General features: G+C 43.3%; 1 protein-coding gene across 4 annotated transcripts in view; it reads right to left on the minus strand.

The window, feature by feature from the left end:
* Nucleotides 1–20,370, minus strand: part of Elf2 (E74 like ETS transcription factor 2) — an 86,462-nt gene that overhangs the window by 56,561 nt on the left and 9,531 nt on the right. For all 4 annotated transcript variants that reach the window (XM_075951035.1, XM_075951032.1, XM_075951031.1 and 1 more), the window contains exons 2-3: nucleotides 13,318–13,402; nucleotides 10,754–10,988 (exon numbers count right to left, since the gene is read on the minus strand). Coding sequence is in view for 3 of the 4 variants with exons in the window: in XM_075951032.1 (XP_075807147.1) it covers nucleotides 10,754–10,825 (72 nt within the window). In the remaining variant the exon portion in view is untranslated. The remainder of the gene's footprint in view (nucleotides 1–10,753; nucleotides 10,989–13,317; nucleotides 13,403–20,370) is intronic.

The raw sequence follows: 20,370 nt of genomic DNA on the forward strand, positions 1-20,370 counted from the left end.
CCTGATTGCTCTTTGGGCTGACGAGGGAGGGGGACTTGATGGGGGAGGGGGAGGAAAATGGGAGGCGGTGGCGGGGAGGAGGCAGAAATCTTTAATGAATGAATGAATGAATGAATGAATGAATGAATGAATGAATGAAAAAATTAGATGGATGGATGGATGGACGGACGGACGGACGGACGGACGGACGTGAACAGACTACGGAAGAACTGGATGTAGGCCTAGCAGAGGAAGAGTGTCACTGGAGGTACGCCCTTGAATAGTTAGTTATACCTCTTGGGCCCGGCTCCTGTCTGAAACTCCTTTGCTTCCTGGCCACCGAAAGACAGACAGCTTTGCTCTGTCGCACTTTGCCACCATAACACTGTGCCTCTCCACAGATGCTACTGGGAATGACTACAAAGGCTCACCGTGTAAAATGTACAGGAACTGACTGTATATGTGCATCTCCCATGACAGGATGAGCTGCTAACACCAGTATTAACAGTGATGTCCTCCTGAGGACACAACATCAGGGGAGGCCTGTTCCAAACTGTTATTTATCCACATCTGCCTCGTCTTGATACTGTACTCCTGGCCCTGGAGCCTGAGTGAGTCATCAGCTCCTCTGTGCTGAGAAAATCACCATAAGCAGACACACAGAAACACCAGAACACAACCCAATAACTGACCGTGTATCTGCAGGGCAAGCAGGCAACAGTGGGTCCATGCTGAAGCACTTCCCCAAAGCTCAGGATGACCCAATGACCTGAGCAGCTCTATAAACAATTCAGCTGCTTCTCTGAGAAGCCCTGTGATGATGTAACTCAGCCTAAAACCGAGTCATAGTCTACAAAATAAAGAACACACTGCTTACATGTATTTTCATAAATGATAAAACTATAAAGGAAGGTGTGAACATGACAAGGTCTGTGGGGATGACACCACTGAAGACAGAGATGGGATACAGGACAGACACAGGAGGTCAAATCATCTTCAGCTACACATCACATTCAAGACCACCCGGGGCTACCTGAGACCCTACCTCAAAAACAAACAAACATCACATCACATTCAAGACCACCCAGGGCTACCTGAGACCCTACCTCAAAAACAAACGAACATCACATCACATTCAAGACGACCCGGGATACCCGAGACCCTACCTCAAAAACAAACAAACAAATAAACTTGCGAGTGGGTGAAAGAAATGCCAGCAATTACTCCACTTCGGCCCGAATGGTAAGTAATACGACGTACATTTTTGTTTATTTGTTTCTTGTTTTTAGAAACACGGTCTCTATGTGTAGTCCTGGCTGTCCTAGAACTCTCTCTGTAAACCAGGCCAACTTCAAGCTCAAAAACCCACCCGCCTTTGCCTCCTGAGTGTTGGGAATAAAGGCGTGCGCCACCACCACCCAGTTTATTAGTTATTCTTAAGATATGTATGTACTTTATATGTGCTTCATTGTCCATAAAACATTTCACCAAAGCTTTAATTTGCAAAATACACTGTAAAAAATTTCTTTGGCTAACAATTTCTCTATTTCAGATAAGACAAAGAATCAGCTTTTCAACATCAAGGTGTGGGAGGAGACAGAGAGAATGGCTGCTCCACAGCTGGGCAAGCTGGGGGTGGAAGGGAGACAGAGGGAATGGCTGCTCCACAGCTGGGCAAGCTGGGGGCGGGGGGGGGGGTGTGGAGAGACAGAGAGAATGGCTGCTCCACAGCTGGGCAAGCAGGCAGCTGCATCTTCTGCACGTCCACCTGCACAGCCACAGCGCATCCCTTATCTGTGAAGCAACTATGGAGTTCTTTACTCACCAAAACTGAAGAGAGCATGCTAAGCAGCACTGAGCTGACGCTGACCCACATACTGGTTAATTATGCAGTGAAGTTATAAATTACTTCCTTCCTCTAATTTTTACAATATTTTTTCATTCGGGGAACAGTCTCACTAAGTTGCCCAGGCTAGCCTCAAACTCCCGGACTTGAGAAATCCAGACAGTTGGGTCTAGAAGTACGTCATGGTCCCAAATACACTATATTTTAGAAGTAAATCTAGCACCAGGTGCTTTCTACTGTAAGCGCCCCATCAACACACCCAGAGAAAAGCAAAGAGTTTGTATTGTCATAGTATGAAAATACTCCATAATGTAAAATCCCTCTATGGGCACTCTCTTCCCCACCAGTCAGGATCTAGCTCCGCCCTCTCAAATCTCACCTATCTTACTATTTAATAACAGTCCATCAGGGTGTAGTGACATGCACCTTTAATTACAGAACTCGAACTTCAAACTCATGGCAAAGGTAACGGATCTCTGTGAGTTCAAGGTCAGCTTGGTCTACAGAGTGAGTTCCAGGACAGCCAGGGCCACACAGAAAAATCCTGTCTTCAAAAACCAAAACCAAAATATAAAAAGCTAAGTTTTAACTGATCTCTACTATCTATAGCTCTCAAAAAGATACTCTGGTGAGGCGCGCTGGTGCACACTATCAATTCCAGCACCCAGACGGCAGGGACGGCAGGTCTCTCGAAGCTCCAGGCCAGCCTGGTCTACATAGTGAGTTTCAGGACCCTCAGGACTACATAGTGAGACCCAGACTAAAACAAAAACTCTTAATCCCTAACTCATCTGAAGTCCACCTCCTCACCAAAAGTATCTTCAGAATATCAACAATGAACAGCTTTTGTTTGTTCTCATCACTCTGTGCCGGCCCTCTGCACCATGGCCACCCTTCGGCAAAGCTATGTCCTATCTCAAGATTGTAATAGGCTGCTCTGCCTATAAAAATCAACTTGCCCCACCCTTTAACAACTTTTTCCTTTAATTAATTACCTGTCTCCTCTGACCAGGCTCTGCCACATTGTCCCTAAACTACTCATTTCTCTATAATTTCTAATTCTTAAAAATTTGTTTCCTGTTTTTCCTCATGTGCTTTATTGATCATGTCCACCAAAACAGCTTTATCGTGTTAGCTATTATATAATTTCATATGCATAAGACAGATACCAATATGTACTCACTCAGAAGTGGCTTTTAGACATAAAGCAAAGAGAACTAGCTTACAATTCACAATCCCAGAGAATCTAGACAACAATGAGGACCCTAAGAGAGACATACATGGATCTAATCTACATGGGAAGTAGAAAAAGGTAAGATCTCCTGAGTAAATTGGGGGTATGGGGGCCATGGGAGAGGGCTGAAGGGGAGGGGAGAGGAAGGAAGGAGAGCAGAGAAAAATGTATAGATCAATAAAGTCAATTAAAAAGTGTAAAAAAAAAAGATGAACTATAGGAGGATTTCTGGTGGTTAGATAAAAGCCACATTTCTCAAAAATTTGTGAAATTGGCTCCTATCTGCCAAAAGGAGTCATTTCCCTTACTTCTGGCAGAAGGAACATATGGCTACTTGTGGTTTCATATCAAAGCCCATGCCAGCCTCCAGGCACCAGCCACCCCTACTCACAAATACTGTTATGCAATTCAAATCCACAGTGGTCTCCTGGCCCTTCCCTCCCTGAAGCTACTCCCCTCTTTGTAATCTGCTATCCTCCACAACTCCCAAGCTGACTGTATCTCTTGCTTTCCTCCCCTTCCCATATTCTCTCTCTCTCTTGCTATCTCTCTCCCTCCCCTCTTGCTATCTTCTGCTCTCTTGCTATTCTGTCTCCTGCTATCGCCACTGCTCTCCCCAGCTATTCTGTCTCCTGCTCTCCCACCTCCCTAGCCCTGGCCATGTCCAGTCTGCCTCCTTTTCTGTCTGCTCTGATGTTTTCTTCTCTTCCCCCAATGGAACAGTCATGTCAGCAGTTTCTTTATTTGGCCCCTCACATACAACCTCAAATTTGCAGCAATCCACTGCCTCAGTACCCCAAGTGCTGGGATTACAGATATTTTCCATCATGTCTGGATTATAAATTTGAGATTTCAAATCTCAAACAGTACTCTCCTGCTCTATACTTCCCCATAGCCCAGCTCTCCACTTCCATTCTTTGGCTTCAGGAGCACTGGGAGGCAGCAGCTCAAGACCCCTTGCTGCGGGAAGCTGCCAAAAGTCCTGTGGTGCCTGGGAATGCCAGATGAGGTGAGGTAATCAGCTGATCTGTGCTGCCCAGCAGGGGAGGGGAGGGGAGAGCAGGAGTAGGTTCTGGAGGCAACAGGGTTGCTCCCAGTGTGGGACTGGCCAAGATCAGACCCTCACCTCCCACAGTTGCTGTCCCTGTGGCAGCAACCAGGAAAAGTCCTGAAGACTCCTCTCCTCTCTGGCCCCCAGGTAGGATCAAGAGGCCCAGAAGCCCCAGAATCTGGGGAATTGTTGACTTCTGTGTCCATGACCTGGGGCCTACTGTGGCCCTCTGGCCGGGATGCAGAACAGTTGCTGGTGTTCTCCTGGTCCCCAATTATCACCATTACAAGTGGGTCAGTACAACATTCGTTCTGGTGAGTAAGGAATTCGGTCGGGCTAGAGAATTGTGCACAGCATTTGGCACAGACTTGGGGGTGGCCCTCCTCGTTACCATCACCTTCACATTTCACAGGCTCCCCACAGCCCACCCCCCCCCCCCAGTCAAGAGCTGCTCCTGGTTTCCTGTGTGGGGAAGTGGAAGGCGGGATGGGGTAGGACACAATGGGAATCCAGTCTGGGGAGGCGCTGGAGGTTGCTGGTGCTGCGGCAGTCTCTGGCAGTTCCCCAAATCTATCCTGTGTTTTCTGTCTCAATTTCGCTAACATTTCTTCAGCCTCAGCACCCCCTCCCAAGCACTCCCCGTTGATTTCTGTTGATGCAGGCTCCAAAAGAACCCAGCAAACTTGAAAATGTCTACTGCACCGAACCGTGTAATTTTACCTTACAGAGACCCACACATGCACAGACAAAGACACTCACACATACACACACACACACACACACTTATCTTTTAAGGGCCTCTTGGCAGTTGTGTTAAGAAATGTAGTCAAGGAGGCTGGAGAGATGGCTCAGCAGTTAAGAGCATTGCCTGCTCTTCCAAAGGTCCTGAGTTCAATTCCCAGCAACCACACGGTGGCTCACAACCATCTGTAATAAGGTCTGGTGCCCTCTTCTGGCCTTCAGGCATACACACAGACAGAATATTGTATACATAATAAATAAATAAATATTAAAAAAAAAAAAAAAGAAATGTAGTCAAGGGGGCTGGAGAGGTGAATCAGCCGTTAGGAGGAATAAGGTTCTTGCAGGAACCCAAGTTCAGTTCCCAGCACCCACATCAGGAGTTTATAACCACCTGCAATCCAGCTCCAGGATCCAACCTCCACTAGCACCTGCACAGGTTTCTCTCTCTCTCTCTCTCTCTCTCTCTCTCTCTCTCTCTCTCTCTCTCTCTCTCACATACACACACACACACACACACACACACACACACACGGGCATCTGGACTAGCTCGCGGCCCTGTCTGTGCTCTTATACATCAACCATTTCCCGCCTGTGCTTCCCTTTCCTCACACCTAAGTCCACCGCAGCTCCTCCCCCATCACCACTGAACCCACACTGCCCAGATCACAAGTGTCCTCTGAGCATTTTCTTCAGGCGAGACCACCCGTCCTCATCGTACCACTGGCACAAGTTCCTTGTCCTTCATCCAACCACAGGCAACTTATTTTCAACTTGCTACAAGATACAACACTAAAATTTTGAACTAAATTATCAATCTCTTTCTGTTCTTCTATTTGTTTTTCTCTAACCCTATTTTTTCACACTTAGGAAGTCAGTCCTAATACTGTGTCATAAATTTCTTGAAAATCAAGTAAGCACAAAGCACGTGGCACAGTGCACCTCGCAGAAGAACTCAGTTACTGGCGGCTGTCCTATTCCACAACAGCAGAAGCAGTCCTCAGACCTACTTTGAAGGCACCTCGTCACTACACAATTGGAACCGACTATGTCACTTCTTTCTTTGCACAAAAAGCTTTAATGGTCCTGTATTTGTCTAATAGGTTAAAACACAAGACTATGACTTTCACACTTTTATGGGTTGAACTGTGTCTTCTAAAGTGTTGATGTATGCTTTCACCCCATTGCTGTGACTGTGACCTTATTTGGAATGGATCTTTGCAGAGGTAAGATACGATCCATAGGCCGAGCCCTGGCCCACTCTGACTAGTTTTATAGAAAAGGAAAACCAGGACACGCAGGTGGAGGTGGAGGAAAGCCAATGAAGACACAGAATTCTCCCTTCATGCCAAGCAGACTGTGAAGCTGCACCAGCTACCAGGCATAAGGCAAATCTCACAGTTCTCGGAAAATGATAACACAGCCAACATAATTTCAAAACTCTGGACTCTAGAACTGTGAGACTATAATTCATTTTGTGAAACCACTCAGCTTATCGGATGTTTTAGATAGCAGCCCCATCAAACTGGCCCGCCACCTTTGCCAGCTTCTCACTACAGAACTACACACAAGCTGTGTGACTCAGATCCTAGAGGAAGCCTTCCTATGTCAAAATGACTCATGTCATTTTGTAGCCTACTTGTCTGCCCAAATCCTTTCCCTCCACTAAAGGCTTTCCATCCCATTTCTTTAATCCCCCAACAGGTATTGTTCTACTTGAAGTCCTTCTGACACAAGTTGTGTGCCTAACATTGACGCTTTTTGTGGCATTCTGCTGTATTTACACATCCAAATCCTTAACTAACTGGACAGTGAGATTATTAGACAGCAAAAGTTACACTTAAGTCCTCGAAAATGCACACAGCACATAATGCAGAATTTAAGGACCTGTTCAAAGAACACAACATTACAGATTTCACCTTTAGCAGGTATTCACATACTGAACACATATATACTAACAGCAAGTAACTTCATGACTTTTGTGCTACCAAACGATGGAGAACAGAGGTACCGCAGACAGATACGCAGAGTACCTACTGTTTGGTTTACTGGAGAAAGAATGAGGCAAAGTTAAAATTAAAACATCCCCTAACTTCTTAGGATTACTTTATTCAAGTTACTAAAGTATGCAATAATTAAAACAGATGAAACCCAAAATCTTGATGCAACCTACCTAATTCTCTATGAGCTTGGGTTGCCAGACTGAACAAAGAAAACACACAATACCCAATTATGATTAAATTCAGGTAAACACACATATAACAATTTGCACTTGGGAAAATGTTGCTTCTCTGACAATCAAGCCTAACTGGCTTTCCTGTACAGAGGAGGGGGCTGCATTCCCATACACAGGCGCACGTATGTGCACATGCCTGTGGAGGACAGAAGTCCATCTTCACCTTGTCTGTGAGTGCGCATCTACGTATGCACACACACGTCGCAGCCCACACACGGAGGTCAGAGGACAACCTAGGGTGTTGGTCGCTGCGTCCCCCTGGTGTGAGACAGGCTCTTTTGTTGTTCAGGGACCCTTCTATCTCTGGCCCCAATCTCACCACAGAAACAGGATTATAGACACACTGTACCGTGCCTGGCTTTATGTAGGATCTGAGGATTCAGATTCAGGGCCTAAGCTTACTTGCTACAAGTTTTACCCCCTGACCCACATCTTCAGGCCACAAGCTCCTCATTTTCTAGGACAGAGCCCACTGAACCTGCAGCTAACAGTGCCACCAAGGTCCATCAAGCACTTTACCACTGAGCTGTCCCCAGGCAACTGCGCTGTAACTTCTAACAGTGCCCTCAAACCTCTGAGACCCACCTGCCTCTGCCTCCCAGTGCTGAGTAAAGGAGTGCGAAATCAAGCCTGGTCGCAGATGAGGATCTTGTTTTCAGATTTAATTGTTTTTAATCAGCTTTGTCCAGGTAATACACTCACTTTAACACCTGCATTCATGCACACATACCACCCTGCACATGGAGAGCAGAGGACAAGTTCTCATCCCCCGATGGAGGTCCCAGTGGCTGAAGTCAGAAAGCATCTTTCCCTGCTGAGCCACCTCACTAGTCTATGCACTTTTTAAATTGTACATGGGAATCAACAGATTGTGTTTTGTGTGCCTCTGGCTGTGCTGATGTCTACCCATGTGCCGGCTCAGTCTTTACCCACATGCGTGAGGGCCAGAGTTTGGATCTCCGGCATCCACATGGTGACCTGCCTGTAACCCCGCTGTTTAACAGGAGGACAGGATGCTGGGAAAAGCCAGCTGAAGAGGCAAACTCAACCCTCAAGTGGGAGACTCTCCCTCAAAAGAGAAGGTAGGAGTCTACCAGATAAGACAACAATATACACTTAATTTTAAGACTGCAAATTATTTTCCAAAACAGCTCTTATGAGATCTCCACTAGAAGTGTCAGAGCAAGCCAAGCTCACCCTCATCTCCACTACAAGTGTGCAAGCAAGCCAAGCTCACCCTCTCCAACATGTGGGGCCACTGCACAATGAGCACCATGCCAAGCATGTGGCAGGACCTTTGACGTTTTATTTGCATTTCTTTGATGGCCAAAAATGCTGAACAGGTGTTGTTGTTGTTGTTTTGCTTGTTGGCCATTCATACAACTACTCGAATCATCTGTTTCGAATGTTTTTTGTTTTTGTTTTTCCCAAGCACAAAGATTTATACACCCCTGAAGGACAAAGGGCAGGAAATAGAAGACTAGAGGATGAAGGAGAAGAGAACAAGGGAGAGGAAGAGGGGATATCTGCACTGAGGGACAAAAGACTGCTTCTAGATAGAGAGGACACACACACCAGGGTCTTTCCCTGAACCTGGAGCTCATGTTTCCTCAGCTTTCTCTGCAAGCCAACACATCCCAGTGAGCCTCCTACCTCCCTCAGAGCCTTCTTAGCTACGGAGCCATCTGCCTGGCCCCTCTTCCTATTTTAATAAGACACCGTCATCTTACTGTTTTATATTTTCTAAAGATGCCCGTGGCTTCAGTAAGGTTTAAGTGCACCTTCCTCCAAAGGCTCAAGTAATGGAAGCTTGGTCCTCAGTGTGGCAACATCCAGAGGTAGATGATGGGGAACCTCCTTCAATAATGGCCTTTGATAGGCTGGACCAGGTAGGGCGGGGCTTTGGTACCAGATGGAGTCTGCTGAAATGTTTCCATGTCACTCAAAGTGCCGCACGCCTTCAATCCCAACACTAGGGAGGCAGAGGTGGGAGGAACCCTGTGAGTTCCAGGCCAGCCAGAGAGAGATATACAGAGAAACTGTCTTAAGGAAGAAAGGAAGAAAGGAAGGAAGAAAGAAAGAGAAAGAAAAGGCATTTGATCCATAATGAAGTAGTTGGCTAATAACTGCTAAAAGGATTGATGAACAGTTGTGGAATTTGAACAGAAAGTTGTTCCCATGCTGGCACCACAGCACTTCAAATGTCCACTAAGCAGGCCGGCTTCTTCTGATACCCTTCCATAGAATATAACAGCCCTGTTATAGCACATTAATCATTAGTCAATAATAACTTGATAAATTCACAATTTTTTCCTCCATGCTATGTTCTGACCAGAAATCTTTGGGATTCCATATAAAGGAGGAAAAAGTAAAGGAAGTTTCTGAAAACAAACCTTGTCCTCTATACTATTATCTTTTTAATCTATAAAACATAAATATACTCTGCAAATCCACTGTCCATGGCAGCTCTCCTCACATGGTAAACACCAACACCACAAAGCTATAGGGCACAGAAAAATAATGTGAAAGAGAAGCAGCATTCACTGGGTGATATCAGATGAGAGAGCCCACCCTGGGCTTGATCTCCTAGGCTTCCTCTAATGGACTCTGACCCATTTTAGAAGTAGTCTTTAAATACAAAGGGAACATGTAGGACTTAGCAAAAGCACTGAGAAAAGAAAAGTATGTCCCATGAGTCTTCCCACAGTAGATCCGTGTCTTACAGACCGAACAGCCAGCAGGAAAGGAAAATGCTCCAGATCACAGCACACACACGAGTGTCCTCACTGTTATCAGGCAGGACCTGATCCATTCATTATCAGGGCACCAACCCCAGTGACAGCAGCATCTCACAGAAGAGACTCCCAAGGTGCCGCTAACCAGACACCAGCATGACAGCACCGTTACAACTGCACTGTTTCCATACGCAGTCTCTACCCAAGGGTGGGAAGAGGAAGCAGAGAAGATCTGCTTTCTGCTCCTGCCTCTTCCTTCAGCGCTATCTGTCTGTAACAACAAAACGACCAAGCACACTTAAAGACTCAAAATCCTACCTGCGTGAGATCCAAAACATCTTCTAGCTAAATACGTACCTGCATATATTAGATTAAAATATCAGTCCTGAATTAGACATAACAGAATAACTAAGGAATAAAGATAATACAGGAAGCAAAGGAAAGCTTCTAACTTAAGAGGACCGCAATTTTGGTATTTAAATACATTATTTCTCACTCTCCATAATCTAAGAAAATAGATATTATCAGAAACTTTGTTTCCTTTTTCCAGACAGGGTTTCTTTGTGCAACCGTCCTGGCTGTCCTGGAACACTCTCTATAGACCAATCTGGCCTCAAACTCACAGAAATCCACCTGCCTCTGCCTCCCAAGTGCTGGGATTAAAGGCATCTGCCGCCACCACCCAGCCAGAAACTTAACTGTTATCTAAACTAATGTAACATCCTTCTTCCTTCTCTTTCCTATTCCAAACTCATCCTAGCACACACATCTTGCATCATCAGTTCACTGTTACTGACATAAAAACACCTGCACAATTTTCTGCACTGTACATTTCTACTCTCAAATACCCGTTTCTGTGAGTTATGTCAAGATTAACTCATGTATTGATTTCTATTAACAAAACAGAGATAAAATACAGTAAATGCCTAACCTCTTGATTTTCTACTCCATTGCTGGGAAGCTCCAGAACAGAACCTCCACTGTCAACCACTGCCGATGTCATTTTTTATTCCCTGAGGAAGTTTCAAATGGTACGAATCAATGTAATTAGAGTTCATAGATGATGGCCAGGGCTATAGGTTTCATTTTCATGGTTTAATTCAATAGAGACGCAGTAGATTAGACATCCAGAAGTCTAGTCTTCTAAAGATGATAAACCGGAGGGTCTAAAAAGAGGAAAAATTAAAATTGTTAAAAACATATAGTTAAGATATAAAGCAATTTAACTGTTTAGTTAAAAAGGATATAGGCCTCTACGACTGTGTCAAAAGAAGGAATTAAACAGCACTCTACTTAAAAATTTGAGATTCAAATTCATTAACTTATTAAACAATATTTTACCAAGCTACTGTATAAGGATGGGTACTGTATTATAAAAGACATAATGCTAAAACTTCCCTGGGCTGGAGAGATTTCTCAGCACTTAAGAGCACTGGCTACTCTTCCATAGGACTCAGGTTCAGTTCCCAGTATCCACATTGCAGCTCATAACCATCTACAGCTACAGTTCCAGGAGATCCAACGCCCTCTTCTGGCCTCCACACCAGGTGCACACACGGTGCACAGACGTACACGCAGGCCAGACACCCATATACATAAAATTAGCACTTCTTTCTTTTATGGAGATGCAATATTATACCAGAATTTGTTTGTTTTGGTTGGTTCAAGGCAACCTCTCCCAGAACTCGCTCTATAGACCAAGCTGCCTTCGAACTCAGAGATCCTCCCGTCTCTGCCTCAAAGAGTTCTGGGATTAAGGGCCTGAACCACCGCCTGGCTTTTTTTAACAGATTTTGTTGTTGTTTTGTTTTTTTGAGACAGGGTTTCTTTGTATAGCCCTGGCTGTCCTGGAATTCTCTCTGTAGATCAGGCTATCTCAAACTCAAAGAGATCCACCTGCCTCTGCCTCCAGAGTTCTGGGATTAAAGGTGAACGCCACCAATGCTTGGCCAGATTTTTATTTTAATCTCGGATGGGGATACAGCTCATTGGTTAAGAGTGATGAGTTCAGACAGGAGGTGGTGGCGCACACCTTTAATCCCAGCACTTGGGAGGCAGAGGCAGGTAGATCTCTGGGAGTTTGAAGCCAGCCTGGTCTACACAGTGAGTTCCAGGACAGCCAGTACTACACAGAAACAAAACAAAAAGAAAAAAAGAGTGATGAGTTCAGCCTAGTGGTGCTCGCGCACACCTCTAATCCCAGCAAGGGAGGCAGAGCCAACGCTTCCTTCTCAGACACACACGTACTTAAAAATACATCTTTTTAAAAAGATTTGTTTATTATGTATACAATGTTCTGTTTGCACGTATCCCTGCGGGCCAGCAGAGGGCACCTGGTCTCATGATAGATGATTGTAAAACACTATGTGGCTGCTGGAAATTGAACTCAGGACCTCTGGAAAAGCAGCTAGTACTCTTTTTAACTTCGGAGCCATCTCTCCAGCTCCCCAAAAAATCTTTTTTAATAGCAATTTTTAAACTCTTTTAAGCACTGAACACGCTGGTGCTAAACCTGGGCTGTGGGGTTTACAGAACTGCTGCCTTTACAGACATCACCTTAGAGGGGCTTCTTAAATTTTCCTTCCTCCTCCTTTGTCAAAATGCATTTATTTATACTTTATTTAGCCTGCATGTATGTCTGTGTGTGCTGTCAGAATCCCTGGAACTGGAGTTACAGACAGCTGTGAGCTGCCATGTGGGTGCTGGGAATTGAAACTGGGTCCTCTGGAAGGAGAGCCAGGGCTCTTAACCACCGAGCTCCAGCAGGAAACCAATACTTCTAATAAATTATTCCATTAATCTCACGCTCATAACTGACTACTGCATCATACCAAATAGAAATAAATAATAAGGAATTTCTGTAATTGTTTACTATAAAATGAAGTACCTGGAAAAAAAGTAGAAAATTCATCTTATACATATTTTTTTGTTTATTTAATGTGTATGTGTGTGTGCCTGAGTATATGTATGAGCACCATGTGAATGCAAATGCATGCAGAGGCCAGAAGAGGGAGTCAGGTCCCCGGAACTGGAGTATAGACAGTTGCCTTCTGCTGGACGTGGGTGTAAAAAACTGAACCCAGGTCCTCTGAAAGAGCAGCAAGTGTTCTTAGCCACTGGACTATCTCTCCAGGAACTTCTTTTACATCTTAGGCAGAAAGTTAAAAAGGAAGTGTTAATATCTTAAGACTACAGAAGGAGCTGGAGAGATGGCTCAGAAGTTAAGAGCATTGGCTGCTCTTCTAGAGGTCCTGAGTTCAGTTCCCGGCAACCACATGCTGGCTCACAAGCACCTGTACTGAGATCTGGCGCCCCCTTCTGCATGCAGCCATACATGTTGCAGGCAGAACAGTGTATAAAAAATAAAACTTTAAAAAAAAAGAAAGAAATTAACTGAAGAAAAATCCACAATCCCATCATACTAAAGCTCCCTGTTACTATTTCTAAAATCTGTCTTCCAAACAAATATAATAAACAGAAATAAGCTTTACTTACAATTTGAACGTTAAGTAGTCTAAGCATCCTTCACTGCTTTCCCAACTCGTCAAGAGCTAAAATCTAAACCAGCAGTTCTCTGGAACTATTGGTGGAAAGGAAAAAAAATTAAGCATTAACACAATTCTATTTAAAACAAAACAAAGAAACATTTTGCCTTAAATAAGTATAACTCAGACAGTAAATACTTAATAAAACAAATCATCTTCAATGGCTGATGGCACATTTCCACAGACATAAAATCACTACTTCTAGATGGCTAAGGAATCACTAAATAACAACTAAGTAAGGTCAGATCCAACATGCACAGCCTATGTTCCAATCAACCAAAAGTCCTTCCTTTTTATTATTATTTTTAAAAGGAGGGGAGGGTGCACCCCTGAAACTGGAGTGACAGAAGGCTGTGAGGAACCATGTGCACTGGGGTCAAACACGGGTCCTCCAGAAAGGCTCCTGACTGCTGACGCATCTCTGAAGCCCCAACCAAAAGGTTCTAGAGTGGTGGCACTGTACCTCCTTGTGCTGCCAAGTTTTATGCCAACTTGACACAAGCTAGTCACTAGAGAGAAGGGGCCTCAATGGAGAAAATGCCTCAATAAGGTCTGGGGCCGCCTGTAGAGTATTTCCTTAGTGAGTAACTTGATGTGGGAAGGCCCAGTCCATGCTGGGTGTGACCAATCCCGGGCAGGTGGTCCTGAGTGCTGTAAGAATGTATGCTGAGCAAAGCAGGGGAAGCAAGCCAGTAAGCAGCACCCTTCCATGCCTCTGCATCAGCTTCTGCTTCCAGGTTCCTGCCCTGTTACAGTTCCTGTCCTGACTTCTTTCAATGATGAACAGCCATACGAAACCCTTTCCTCGCCAGCTTGCATTGGTTGTGGTGTTTCATCATAGCAATAGAAACCCTAACTAAGGGCTGGAGAGATGTCTTAGAGGTTAAGAACACTGGTTGCTCTTTCAGAGGCCCTGAGTTCAATTCCCAGCATTCACAGGGTGGCTCACAACCATCTACGAGATTTGGTACCCTCTTCTGGCATGCAGGCATACACGCGGACAGAATACTGTATTCATAATAAATACATAAATCTTTTAAAAAGCAACAAAAAAGAAACCCTAAGACACTCCCCTTCAGGAGTAAGAAATATAAAGTTTAAAAGACAAAACTAAAGAGCTGGAGAGATATGGTTCAGTGGTTAAGAGCACTGACAGCTCTTTCCAGAGGATCCCGATTCAATTACCAGCACCCACATGGCAGTTAACAACTGTCTGTAACTCAAAGCTCTGATACAGGACTGGAGAGATGGCTCAGCGGTTAAGAGCACTGCCTGCTCTTCCAAAGGTCCTGAGTTCAATTCCCCAGCAACCACATGGTGGCTCACAACCATCTGGTCTGGTGCCCTCTTCTGGCCTGCAGGCATATACACAGACAGAATATTGTATACATAATTAATAAATAAATATTTTAAAAAAAAAAGCTCTGATACACTCATACAGACATACATGCAGGCAAAACACCAATGCACATTAAAGAAAATAAATAAAATAAACGAATTTAAAAAAACTAAGGCTAGTAGACCTTTAATCCAGGAGTCAGAGGCAGGCAGATAGATCTCTGTGGGAGGGATGGATGGATGGATGGATGGATGGATGGATGGATGGATGGATGGACATTTTTTTAAAAGGATGGGTATGATAGCTTGTCTTTTGTGTTGTTGTTGGTTTTTATTTTGGAAGACAGGTTCTCTGTGTAGCTTTGGTTGTCCTAGAACTTGCTCATTAGACCAGGCTGGCCTAGAACTCAGAGATCTGCCTGCCTCTGCCTCCAGAGTGCTGGAGTTAAAGGTGTGAGCTACCACCACCCGGCAGTGGTCCACGCCTTTAATTCCAGTATCTAGGAGCCAGCCTGGTTTACATAGCTCAGACCCTTTTTCACAAGTGTTCTTTTTTATTTATTTTTTATTTTCGAGACAGGGTTTCTCCGTAGCTTTTGGTTCCTGTCCTGGAACTAGCTCTTGTAGACCAGGCTGGCCTCGAACTCACAGAGATCTGCCTGTCTCTGCCTCCCGAGTGCTGGGATTAAAGGCGTGCGCCACCACCACCCGGCTGCTCAGACCCTTTTTCAAAAACAGAGAAAAACAATTTCCAATACAGTTAATAAATTCCAAGTAAACTGAACTCAAAGAGAACCACACAATAACACACAATATAACCATACTTTTAAAAACTATAGACAGGGCTGGAAAGATGGCTCAGTGGTTAGAACTACAGGACCAAGGTTCAGTTTCCAGCACCTACATGGCAACTCACAGAAATGTGAAACTACAGTTCCTGGAATCCAACACCATGTTCTGCCTTGTCAGGCATGGCATATACATGTTGCACATACGTACAGGTCTTAAACTTAAAAATAATAAAGCCCTAGAAAACATTATTTTGAGTGAGGTAACCCAGACACAGAAAGACAATTATTACAAGTACTCACTCATAGGTGGTTTTAAAACATAAAGCAAAGAAAACCAGCCCACAAATCACAATCCCAGAGAACTTAGACAACAATGCCGACACTAAGAGAGACTTACATAGATCTAATCTACATGGGAAGTAGAAAAAGACAAGATCTCCTGAGTAAACTGGGAGCATGGGGACCTTGGGGGAGGATTGAAGGAGGAATGGAGAGGCAGGGAGGGGAGCAGAGAAAATGTACAGCTCAATAAATATCAATTAAAAAAAATTTTAAAAACCCTAGCCTAGCATTGGTGACACACAATTTAATCTTAGCACTTGAGAGGCAGGTGGATTTCTGTGAGTTCAAGGCCAGTCTGATCTGCAAGAGTGTGCTTCGACCACATACCAAAATAAATCAAGACCAGACAAACAAATTAAATAGATCTATAACCCATAAGGAAATAGAAGCAGTCATTAAAAGCCTCCAACTAAAAAAAGCCCAGAACCAGAAGGTTTCAGCACAGAATTCTACCAGAATTTCAAAGACAAGCTAATCCCGATACTCCTCAAATTATTCCACACAATAGAAACAGGAGGAACACTGCTAAACTGTTTTGGAGGCTACAGTTACCCTGATACCAAACTACACAAAGACACAACTAAGAAATAGAATTACAGACCAATCTCCCTTATGAACATTGATGTAAAAATAATCAATAAAATATTGGCAAACTGAATCCTAAGAACACATCACAAAAATCACCCACCATGATTAAGTAGGATTCCGCCCAGAGATGCAGGGATGGTTCAATATAAGAAAATTCGTCAATGTAATCCACCATAAAAACAAACTGAAAGAAAAAAAAGAAACACATGATCACCTCATTAGATACTAAAAAAGTCTTCGACAAAATCCAACACCCCTTCATGATAAAGGTCTCGGAGAAATCAGGGCTACAAGGAACATTCCTAAATATAATAAAGGCAATGTACAGCAAAACAACAGCCAACATCAAACTAAATGCAGAGAAACTCAAAGCGATTCCACTAAAATCAGGAACAAGACAAGGATGTCCACTCGCTCCATATCTATTCAATGTAGTACTCAAAGTCCTAGCTAGAGCAATAAGACAACAACAGGAGATCAAGGGGATACAAATTGGAAAGGAAGAAGTCAAACTTCCACTATTTGCTGATTATAAGATAGTATGTGTGTGTGTATATATATATATATATATATATATATATATATATATACACACACACACACACATGACCACAAAAAATTCTACCAGGGAACTCCTACAGCTGATAAGTATCTTCAGTAACATGGCAGGATACAATATTTTTTTTTAAACAAGATGAGCATTTTTTTTAATTTATTTATTTATTATTTATACAGTGTTCTGTCTGCAGGCCAGAAGAGGGAACCAGATCAAATTACAGATGGTTGTGAGCCACCATATGGTTGCTGGGAACTGAACTCAGGACCTCTGGAAGAGTCCTCTTAACCAGTGCTCTTAACCTCTGAGCCATCTCTCCAGCTGCAGGATACAATATTAACTCAAAAAAAAAAAAAAAAAAAAACCAGTAGCCCGCCTATACAGATGATAAATGGGCTGAGAAAGGAATCAGAGAAACATCACCCTTCACAATAGCAACAAATAACATAAAATATCTTATGGTAACTCTAACCAAACAAGTGAAAGACTTGTATGACAAAAACCTTAAGTCTTTGAAGAAAGAAATTGACAAAGATACCAGAAAATGTAAAGATCTCCCATACCCATGGGTAAGTAGAATTAACATAGTAAAAATGGCAATCTTACCAAAAGCAATCTACGGATTCAATGCAATCCCCAAAATCCCAGCACAATTCTTCACAGACCTCGAAAGACAATATGAAATTTCATATGGAGAAACAAAAACCCAGGATAGCCAAAACAACCCTGGACAATAAAGGAACATCTGGAGGCATCACCATCCATGAGTTCAAGCCGTATTATAGAGCTATAGTAATGAAAACAGCTTGGTATTGGCATAAAAAAAAGAAAGGTGGTCTAACGGAATCAAATCGAAGATCCTGATATTAAACCACATACCCATGAACAACTGATTTTTTAAAAAAAAAGAAGCTAAAAATATAAAATGGAAAAAGAAAGCATCTTCAACAAATGTTGATGTTGACATGTACAAGAATGCAAATAGATCCATATCTATCACCATGTACAAAACTCAAGTCCATACAGATAAAAGACCTCAACATAAAGCCAGCTACACTGAATCTCATAGAAGAGCACAGACATTGAGAACAACAATTAATAAATGGGACCTCCTGAAACTGAGAAGCTTCTGTAAAGCCAAGGACATGGTCAACAAAACAAAACGACAGCCTACAAAGATCTTCACCAGCTCCACATCTGACAAAGGGCTGATCTCCAAAATATGCAAAGAACTCAAGAAACTAGATATCAACCTACCAAATAATCCAATTAAAAAAATGGGGTACACATCTAAACAGAGAATTCTCAACAGGAGAATCTCAAATGCTCAACACCCTTACTCCTCTGGGAAATGCAAATCAAAACAACTCTGAGATACCATCTTACACCACACCAGTAGTCAGAATGGCTAAGATCAAAAACACTGACGACAGCTTATGCTGGAGAAGATGTGGAGTAAGGGGAACACTCCTCCACTGTTGGTGGAGTGCAAACTTGTACAGCCGTTGTGGAAATAAGTATGGTGATTTCTCAGAAAATTAGGACTCAGTCTACATAAAGACCCAGCAATACCACTTTGGGGCATATACCCAAAACAGGCACAATTGCACAAGAACATTTGCTCAGCTATGTTCACAGCAATATTGTCATAGCCAGAACCTGGAAACAACCTAGATGCCCCTCAATCAAAGAATGGATAAAGAAAGTGTGGCATATTTACACAATGAAGTATTACTCAGTGGTTAAAAAAAAAAATCTTGAAATTTGCAGGCAAATAAACAGAACTAGAAAAAAATCATCCTGAGGTAGCCCAGACCCAGAAAGACAAACATACTCACTCACTCATAAGTGGATACCAAACATAAAGCAAAGGATAACCAGCCTATAGGCCACAATCCCAGAGAAGCTAGAATCTTCTCCCAGTCGTAGATGGAACAGATGCAGAGAGATCCACAACTAACCACTGGGCAACCTCCGGTGGAAGAGGGAGGAGCGATAATATGAACAAATGGGTCAAGCCCATGATGGAGAAACCCACAGAATCAGCTGACCCCGACTGACAGCTGTGAAGCCTGCACAGGAGCGAACTAGACCCCCTGAATACAGGTGACAGTGGTGTGGCTTGGGCAGTATGTAGGACCACCAGCAAGATCTAACTCTAAAGCATGCTTCCCAGGGGGAAGACTTGACCTCTCTAAGTGGGTGTGGGGAAGGGCGGGGAGCAGGAGGAAAGGAGGGAGGGGAAACTGGGATTGGCATGCAAAAAATAAACAAAAAAATCCATAAATTCAAAATAATTAAATAAATAAATGTGAGGATAACCCTTCCACAAAAAAAAAGTGTGTTCCAAGACAGTCAGAACTACACAGTGAAGCCCTGTCTCAAAAAATACATAAATAAATAAATTATAAACCTTATTTAAATATTAAAGACAAAGAAATTTAGAAACATGAGAGAAATGATTTGTCTCATGTGAGGGTTCCTCAAAAGATCATCAGGAACTATGTGGTCAGAAGTCTGACAAATATATTCAAAGAACCAAGAGGAAAAAAAATGCTGTCAACAAAGACCCCTATATTCTGCAGAACTGTCCTTCAAAAGCAGAGGCGTGACAACAGCGTCAGACGAGGTGCAGAGTTCACTACTGTAAGCAGAGCCACACTTCAGAGGTGAAGTGGAAGGAGTCAGAGCAGGACACAGGGTGGCGCCTGCGCAGACTGAATGCTGCTGGGAACGCTTCCTCTCACGTTCGTTTCTGTCTGTGTGCTTCAAGAGACTAACAAGCTTGTCCAAAACATTTTTGTCTAAAAGCCAAGATAATAATATAAATTTCATTTAACTACAGATTTTATTTTTTATTTAACTCAATGAGAAAAAAATTGGTTTGTTTGGGGGCTCACATGCATGAAGGCCAAAGTCTTGTGACATCAAACTGAAAGAGATGGAGGACCATAAAGGAGTTTTTGTTTTCCTGGTGTTGGAGACTGAACACAGGGTTCTGTGCAAAAAGCAAGTCTATCACTGAGCTAGCTATATTGTATCACCAGCCCAGAAGCAGAGGGTTCTGTTTTATGAGCATTGGTGGTTTGCCTGCATTTGCATGTATGTCTGTGTGAGGTTGTCAAATCTTAGAGTTACAGACAGTTGTGAGCTGCTATGTGGGTGCCAGGAATTGAACCCGAGTCCTTTGGAAGAATAGTCAGTGCACTTAACAGCTGAGCCATCTCTCCAGACCTAGAGAAGTGGAGTTTTTATGTTACTAAAAAATTAAATTAGTGTTCAAATAGCATTCCTGCAGGTTAGTAAATGTAACTCCAATGGTAAACATAAAGAAAATAGTTTCAGAACACATAACAGGAAATGAGAAATTTAAAGATTCTACTAAAAA

This window comes from Microtus pennsylvanicus, chromosome 16, assembly GCF_037038515.1.
Source record: "Microtus pennsylvanicus isolate mMicPen1 chromosome 16, mMicPen1.hap1, whole genome shotgun sequence".
Taxonomy (NCBI): Eukaryota; Metazoa; Chordata; class Mammalia; order Rodentia; family Cricetidae; genus Microtus; species Microtus pennsylvanicus.